We start from the raw sequence: 8,014 nt of genomic DNA, 5'->3' as shown, positions 1-8,014 counted from the left end.
GCGGCGCGGCGGGCGGCGCCAGCCCCTCCGCCGCGTACATCTGCGCCGCGCGCGCCGACTCGTCCGCCCTGCGCGAGCCAACACGTGCACTTCAGTATTATACGTAACATCTACATTTCTTTATTCGTAATTTTAAATTGGTTCGGGTGGCAAAAGATGGTACAGTGTATGTTTATTTATGTGTTCGTTAGCCTCACTGACATGCCAAAATATACATTAACAAGCAGGACACATTTTCAACCGAAATATATACTAAATATATGACATTAAGTAATACAAGTCATACGTCAGAACAACTCAACATTTTTAAAACTAAACTACACAACACCAAAAAAATCACACAACTTAAATCATATGACATATTTTGGCGTATGTTAGTACACACGTTAAGTTTACCCGCACGCATGTACATACGTAAGCGCGCACGCACGCACATAAGCGCATGCGCTATAAACATGGTTAATACTAAAGAAATTTTAAAAATTTCTCAAATTTTATTACACGCTTTTTATTAGCTTCACCTGTATGTTTGTTTGTATGTTTGTTTGTTTGTTTGTATGTTTGTTTGTTTGTAACTGACTTCTTTGGGCGCGATTTTGACCCACTTTAAACGGCCAGATTTCGTTCAAACTTTGTAGATTTATTGAGGACCGATGACAATACACTAATTTGATAAAATTATTCCAGTTTTCAATTTGCAAAATATGATTTTTGTTAAAGCGTGTTTTATAGTTTTTTTAAACTATTATATTTTATTATTATTTTTAAAAATAATCAAAAACTATCTGAAATTCTAAATATCAATAAGCTGAACTTATTGAGCCTAATAAATGAACAGATTTATCTAATACTGTGAATAGATATTTAGAATTTCAGATAGTTTTTGATTATTTTTAAAAATATTCAAATATTTTAGTTTATGATAATCCATACATACATCCAAAAATAAACTAATGAATTTATTTTAAATATGATAACAATAAAAACTTCACGTTAACTCACTTAACCCGCATCTCCATCAGTTTGGAGTGCATCAGTACAATGAAATCTGTGATGAGAGAGTGGATCCTCTTCTGGTAGTATTCCTCTGACGCCACTACGTCTGACGACAGTATCATTTCGTCCAGATATTCAAACACCTGCAAATTAATAATTAATAATAAATAACATATATGTAAACAAAATTATCTTAATACCGTTTTTTTTTTAATATTTAGGTTCTTTGCATTATTTTTTTAAACATATAAGATACTTTGGAGAATAAACTGTGCTTTTGATTTCATAACAATTATATACTTATATAATGCTGATGAAATTATTGTTAAATCTTCTTATTCAAATAATATAAAACATCTAAAATCTATTTACATTAATGTAGTATAGTGGTAATGAAAAACATTTCAAGTAATGTAATAAAATTGCTCTGTCTCTTAAGGCCCTGGAAATGTATTTTAACTATATAAAAATATAGAATTACCTCTCCATCAATAGCGGCATCCACCAGCACCTCATCCTGATCCAACGCCTCACATCTCGACTCGTTGCCCTTCTTCAACAGGGACACTGGTGCCCTCTTCAGAGCACTCAAAGCTAAACCGAGGGCCAGCTGGCATAGCGCTCGAAGACCAGATGGCTTGCTCTCCGGGTGGCTGACTGGAGACAGCTCGTCAAGTAATACTGATATGAGGTCTGGATCTTGGATGAGCGGTAGTTTCTTTGCTAATTCCTCACCGTCTTCACGCCTATCATGTTGAAAATAAAAGATAATGCAAGAAAATAGACAAAATAATAAAAGTCATACTCTTGAAGAAAATCTCTAATTGTCTACTTTACGTTACCAATTCATAATCCTTAGCTGTAATCTGTACTAATATCAAAATACCGTTTTATTAATACATACATTTATTTTACGAAAATACGAGTAGGTAAAAAGATAACAAAACTTAGTAGGTTATTTTACATCTCAGATTGCTTCTAGTTGAAGGCACTTTAAATTCTAAAGTAATTTTTCCATTATTCTAAAGTTTTATCAAATGTCAGTACATTTGATACTAACTAAAGTACTAACTATATAATCAATGGTAAAATTAATTAATCCACATATATATATATATACCTGTGTAAAACTGAAAGATCCAACGCGTAGAGTAACGCCATTTGGAGCGCTAACGAGATTTCGTCCAACGCACCTGTCGCACCTCGAGACGGCGATGTTGATTCCTTCATCAAAAAAAAAAATATTAACATTGAGAAGACAGAGTTCACAGAAAAAGAAGTAGATCTGTTGACTTTCTTTTTATGTAAGAGTGGGCGATTCAGCTCCGCAGAGTGATAAGAGACCAACGCTGTCCATAAAGAATTGCAGAGTTGAAAATGTCTACAAATGTATAATTAGATGTTTAAAATGAAAAGGATTAGAATAATTGATGATAATAAAGGACCGGGGCATGCACAATAGAATACATATGGAAACATTTTTTTTTTTATGTAAGTTCTACAATCAGGCACAAGACTATAAGCAGATGAGGTGATTGGCATATAAATTGGAAAATAAATATCATTGAAAATAATTGGAAATAAATAAAAACATCACATTACGATGTTGTATGCCATCATAATTTTCCGAACTGTCGTAAAACATTATCATCAATTCTTGAATCTACAAGAAGTTACAAATAAGAAAATTATATACCCTACCTCGGACAGTAATCTCAACAAAATATCCCTTTCCAATCCTCGCTGTGCTGATGCTGCGAAAACTGTTCCCGCCAATAACTTTCTGTTAAGAACAAAAAATTTATATAAAACAGTATACAAAATAAATATAAAATCCGTAAGAAGTTTCTTCACAATGCTATCGAAGTACCATTATATAATATTTTCGAAAATCTCAATATATATACATAAATTACGTGCCACTTTGTTCGTCGGCGGTGGACTCGGTAAACTACTCAACTGATTTTAATAAAAATATGCAGCATTATGTGCAGTATGATCCAACTTAATAGATAGGATAAATTGTACTATTTCAATGACGACAATTGAGTACCCGGACGGAGCCGGGGCGTGCAGCTATTATAGTAATATTACTCTTACCTAGTCGTCTGCATACATGAAAGCAGCTTCACTTGGTATCTCCTTGGTGGCAAAGCTCTATTCCTTCTTAGAAGATCTATTTCATTATCCAATGGACTTCGGAGTGCATCTAGCACATTTCCCAACAACCCATCTGATATGAGATGGTCCACATAACGTGTTACATAGATTATAATTTCCTCCCGAGCATTCACTGACCTAAAAAAAAATTATCATTTTTTTAACTGATATTCCCAAAAATTAAGGAGGTTCTTAGATTTTTTGGACTTGTAACAATAATAACTCTGTGGGTATTCAACCGATTGACTTTTGATTGATTGGCAAATTTTTCTCTTTTGGTCCTATTTTAGAATCAGGAGTAGGTACCTTTAGTTCCAGGAAAGTCAGTGTAGCTTTTTTAATGTGCTAATAGTTTTTTTTATTTCTGGTAATATCCCATTTGCATAAAAAAAGTTACAACAATGAATTTAGTAGTGCTTTTGAAAAGATAAATAAGTGTTCCCAGTTCACTAACTGTTAGTAAATGGATTTTCCTTTTCAAACATAATTCAATTCTTATGAAAGTTTTAAACAGTTTTAATAAGGCAGAATTTGAACCTATATTTAATTGTATTTCTTTTTTTTTTTCTTTACATTTCTTTACATACAAATAAGCTTATGAGCTCAACCAAATAAAATTTTATGCCTCTAAATCATTTACACAAATACAACTTTCTCACCATGATACTCCATCTCTTGCCATAACTAGTTCTCGCAAGGCTTGCACCAGAGCCCTACGCCCTTCATAGTACAGAATGATTGCCAACAGACCCCGAGCCAAGCCTGGCTGTGTAGGGCTCTGTCTCTGTGCTGTGTGAAGCAGTTCCAAACAGGCATATTCATTGGCATTGTACATATCTAATAAAAGGAAAAGTAACATAAAATCTGAAGTATATTTTATATACATATACTTCTAATTAAAAGTGTATAACTTCTCTGTGACATGCAAATACATAATTATAATATTTCAATATCAAAGGCAAATGTATTTTTTTATAATAGTCATAAATCTAACATGTAATGCTAATCAGATGAAATAAATCAGTTTCTTTCACTGTAGTGATAGGTATACAATACAAAAAGTATCATGATTTCTAAAAAGAAGATGACAGATCTCAAGTTTATACCAGATATAATTATAGCTTCATCTACAAGCTCTTTGGATAGAAATGTCCGGCCAACACTGGGGAGGTTCACACCCTCAGTTATACCCCGTTTTATTTCCTCCCTGCTCGCTGCATTCTTTGCCTGAAAAAGTACAAGGTAAAACCTTCATATATTTTTCCTATTCATAAATTAAATATAGTTTTAATAATTTATATCACAGTCACCAGTAATTATACCTAATAAAATAGTACTCACAGGATTCTTCAGTAAAGCCAGGAATGTCTGTTTATGCCGTCTAAGAACTGACTCAAAAGTGTGCACTGCATATGGAGTTCCTTCACTCTCATTTGTGAGGTAGCATTCTACTACTGCCACCAATTCCTTGTAAGGTGTCCACAAGTCTTCTGTTGTTGTACCTGATCAAATGTGATATAAAAATTTATATTTTTTATACAACTCGTAACCACGGCTGTACTATTCATAACCCTGAACGATGTGCTCATCGTTACTAACCAGTTAAAGAAAAGGAGCTTGTAGCAACCAAAATATAACCAATTTTTGATTACTTTGAATGTTTAGTTTAAAAGTAGGCAGCGTTTGGAAACGCTCCGTAATTTAAAATAAGAATATTAAGCTCGAAATAATGAATTACGATGTAAAATCTTCAATAATTTTGGTAGCCGCCAAATAGTAAATAGGGTTATGTCTATTTTGTTACCTTCATTTAAATCCATGATGGATGCCTAAAATTAATTATTGTTCACAATTTACAAATAACAAAACTAATCATTTGAGAATTTATGTCTATTTTCGCTGCTTTGATTAAATAATAAAGAACAATAACGTTCGGCTTGTTTGAATTGTAATGTCAACCACAGATTGAACCATGATTGAACTAATTAGTAGTTACTAATGTCAACTTGGATGTCAAATAAAAACCACAGATTAGTAATATTACTAAAATGAGCATTCGAAGATTTGTGGACGTTGAGGCAGAACATGTCAGCTTTGATTAAAGAAACAATGAAATGGGATAAATTTTAATGTTGCTGTCTGTATGATAGTAGGTAATGTTAAGCACCTCTCAAATACATTTTTCCAGAATTGAACTGGAAGAGCTTCCCCTATTTATCCGCTGGTGCCACTTAAATCCATCAAGCGAAAAAATAATTTTGCTTTATATACTTACTTTAAACATATCTTATATCACTCTTGAATAGGTGCTGTAGATTTATCTTAGGTAATAAAAGAATTTTTAAATTCAAATCCATACTTCCGATTCCCAAAAAATTATATAATAACAGTTTTGTATCGATGGAACGCGGCCTTTGTAAAATTTTTGAATTTTTAGATTTATAGCTTTGTTTTCAAAATTTATCATTTATAAATATTTCAATGCTATAAAACTAAAAATTAAAAATTTTACAGAGGCGGCGTACCATCGATACAACATTGTAAACATTGAAATAATGTTTCATATCGGTTGTGATTATTCTTAATCATCTCAATAGATGGTGTGGGATGGCCCTAAGACACATAAAACCGAAAGAGTTTATTTTGAACCGATATTCGATTACTTAGGTGGGATCACGCGTGGAAGAGAGGCTAGGCGTTAACTAGGTGGGTTTGACAAAAAGACACGGGTTCGAATCCCGTCTCGTGATAATTTTTTTTCTATTCTTTCAAAATTTGATGTGGTAGTCGAGCACGCTTCGGCACGAATTGGGCCAGCTCGCACCGGGGAAGTACCACACCCCCACAGAAGACCGGCGTGAAATAGCATTCTGCTGTGTTTCGTTTGGTGAGTGGGGGAGCCGGAGGCCCATATCCTTTTCCTTACCCTTCCCTTCCTTTCCTTTATTCCTATCGCCAATCCTTTCTTAATCCCTTCCCAAAGAGTCGGCAATCCATTTGTAGAGGCGTAAGGACTGCAATGGATCTTATGCCTCTCCAAATGTTCATGGGCGGTGGTAGCGCTTACCATCAGGCGTCCCAGCAGCTCCATTGCCGACTATAACATAAAAGGTACCTTATTTGAATGAATAGCTGTCAAAATTTTTATTTATATTTAATCTGTAGATTTTGACAAATACTTTTGTGTTAAAAAAAATTTTAGTCTATGATTTTTGTAAATATTGATTTCACATGGCCGTTGTTTGTTTTCTTTTCGAATTACGTTTTAAAAGCTAATATCCATTTAGTTTATCAGATAAATCAACTAATTAATTTCTTATTAATATGCAGTGTGTCTCTAAAAAACAATAATAGCTGAAAAGCTTTTTATGGTTTAGCTAATCATTACATTTCCGACGCAATAATGTTTCATAAAACTGAAAATTCATTTCTTCGTCATAAATTTCCAAAGAGTGATGATTTTGAAGAAGAACTTCATGATTTGTTTAATAAGAAGTACCAATTCCAATTCAACAGTGAGTGGAAGCTGCCTGATCGTGGTTCTTGGTTCTCCGCACCACCATGGAAGGTTAAAAACTTAGAGACCATGAAAACTCGTTTGAATTTTCATAAAAGTCAACTAAATGACTTTAGTATTGAAGAATGGAGCAGTCACACACGACGACGTAATCCTGCTGGTGAAGTGAGTTGGAAAGTACGATGTCTAGTTAATCCAGAATTCTTGACACAAGCTTGGACGAAATTTTATGAATGTGCTTGCACATATAACATTGTGCCACAAGAGGCTAGGGATTCCAGGAAATTCGTCTCACTACATTTGTGTGAAGCGCCCGGAGCTTTTATTACATCTTTGAATCATTATCTCAAGTTACACCATGAAAATATTCAAGTAAGAAGTGTTTACGCTTGATATAAATATATTCAAATAACACATGTGTCTGTGTAAATATACATAATGTTTATTTTTAGTGGAAATGGATGGCAAACACTCTCAATCCATATTATGAAGGGAATTCACCATCAAACATGATTAGTGACGATCGCTTCATGTTCCACACTCTTCAGAATTGGTACTTTGGTGTGGATAACACGGGAAACTTGATGAATTGGGAGAACTCACAGGCTATTGTCAATAGAGTCAAGAGATTGGGAAAGGTAAATTGTCAATTGTATTAGTATTTTATGAATAATAAAATCTACAAATTTATGTAAACATAATTCTTGCATTTTCTTTTTAGTTTCATAGCTTTATAAATCAAAGGTATTTAAAAGATAGGGTGGGGTGCCCCTTTTAAATTTAATTACTAATCATATGTCATGATACCACCGATCATAGGTGGCTGAGAGTTGACAGAGTTAGCCTCAATTCAGGAAAAAAATGGGCTTCAATTTCGGCTCATGCTTAAATTTTTTCTTATCCAAATTTTTTTTTCAAAATTCGAGCAAAAGTATATTTTCTATTTAAAGTTGAAATATTATTATTTACACATAAGATGGAGTAATTTAATTCATGAAAAGACATTATTGTGTAATTTATATATTTATTAATTTATTTTTAATTAAACTACTGCAAATTATATAATATAAAAAATATATTTTTTACCATTACACAATCCAGGTGTTGCTGGTAACAGCTGATGGTTCCATAGACTGCATGCAGAAGCCTGATGCCCAGGAGGAAGTTACATCACCATTGCATTATTGTGAAATTATTACAGCCCTACAGTCTCTCAGTAAAGGTAGAAACTCTTGATAAAAAACCTCAGAATGGAATGTGAGAAGCTCTGTCTTATATTGTCTTCTGGTATGGTATCAGATTTTATAAAAAAAGTGATCAGTCCCTTGTGAACTGCTAGTT

The 8,014-nt window shown here is 33.3% G+C and overlaps 2 protein-coding genes across 2 annotated transcripts in view; one reads left to right on the top strand and one right to left on the bottom strand.

The window, feature by feature from the left end:
* LOC119830490 (nuclear pore complex protein Nup205) overlaps positions 1 to 5,121 on the bottom strand; it is a 16,524-nt gene extending 11,403 nt beyond the window's left edge. Inside the window, exons 1-10 of the mRNA XM_038353535.1 lie at positions 4,961 to 5,121; positions 4,498 to 4,658; positions 4,263 to 4,383; positions 3,816 to 3,993; positions 3,097 to 3,294; positions 2,698 to 2,779; positions 2,117 to 2,220; positions 1,478 to 1,742; positions 1,003 to 1,139; positions 3 to 68 (exon numbers count right to left, since the gene is read on the bottom strand). Of these exons, the coding sequence (XP_038209463.1) occupies positions 3 to 68; positions 1,003 to 1,139; positions 1,478 to 1,742; positions 2,117 to 2,220; positions 2,698 to 2,779; positions 3,097 to 3,294; positions 3,816 to 3,993; positions 4,263 to 4,383; positions 4,498 to 4,658; positions 4,961 to 4,976 (1,328 nt within the window). The 5' untranslated portion in view covers positions 4,977 to 5,121. The remainder of the gene's footprint in view (positions 1 to 2; positions 69 to 1,002; positions 1,140 to 1,477; positions 1,743 to 2,116; positions 2,221 to 2,697; positions 2,780 to 3,096; positions 3,295 to 3,815; positions 3,994 to 4,262; positions 4,384 to 4,497; positions 4,659 to 4,960) is intronic.
* A 1,248-nt stretch (positions 5,122 to 6,369) lies between these two features.
* Positions 6,370 to 8,014, top strand: part of LOC119830232 (cap-specific mRNA (nucleoside-2'-O-)-methyltransferase 2) — a 4,312-nt gene continuing 2,667 nt past the window's right edge. The window contains exons 1-3 of the mRNA XM_038353169.1: positions 6,370 to 7,045; positions 7,126 to 7,311; positions 7,775 to 7,895. Of these exons, the coding sequence (XP_038209097.1) occupies positions 6,560 to 7,045; positions 7,126 to 7,311; positions 7,775 to 7,895 (793 nt within the window). The 5' untranslated portion in view covers positions 6,370 to 6,559. The remainder of the gene's footprint in view (positions 7,046 to 7,125; positions 7,312 to 7,774; positions 7,896 to 8,014) is intronic.

Source organism: Zerene cesonia, chromosome 11 (genome assembly GCF_012273895.1).
Source record: "Zerene cesonia ecotype Mississippi chromosome 11, Zerene_cesonia_1.1, whole genome shotgun sequence".
In the NCBI taxonomy this organism is placed as follows: Eukaryota; Metazoa; Arthropoda; class Insecta; order Lepidoptera; family Pieridae; genus Zerene; species Zerene cesonia.
The sequence above is the reverse complement of the archived record's forward strand: the minus strand, read 5'-3'. Positions and strand labels throughout refer to the sequence as shown.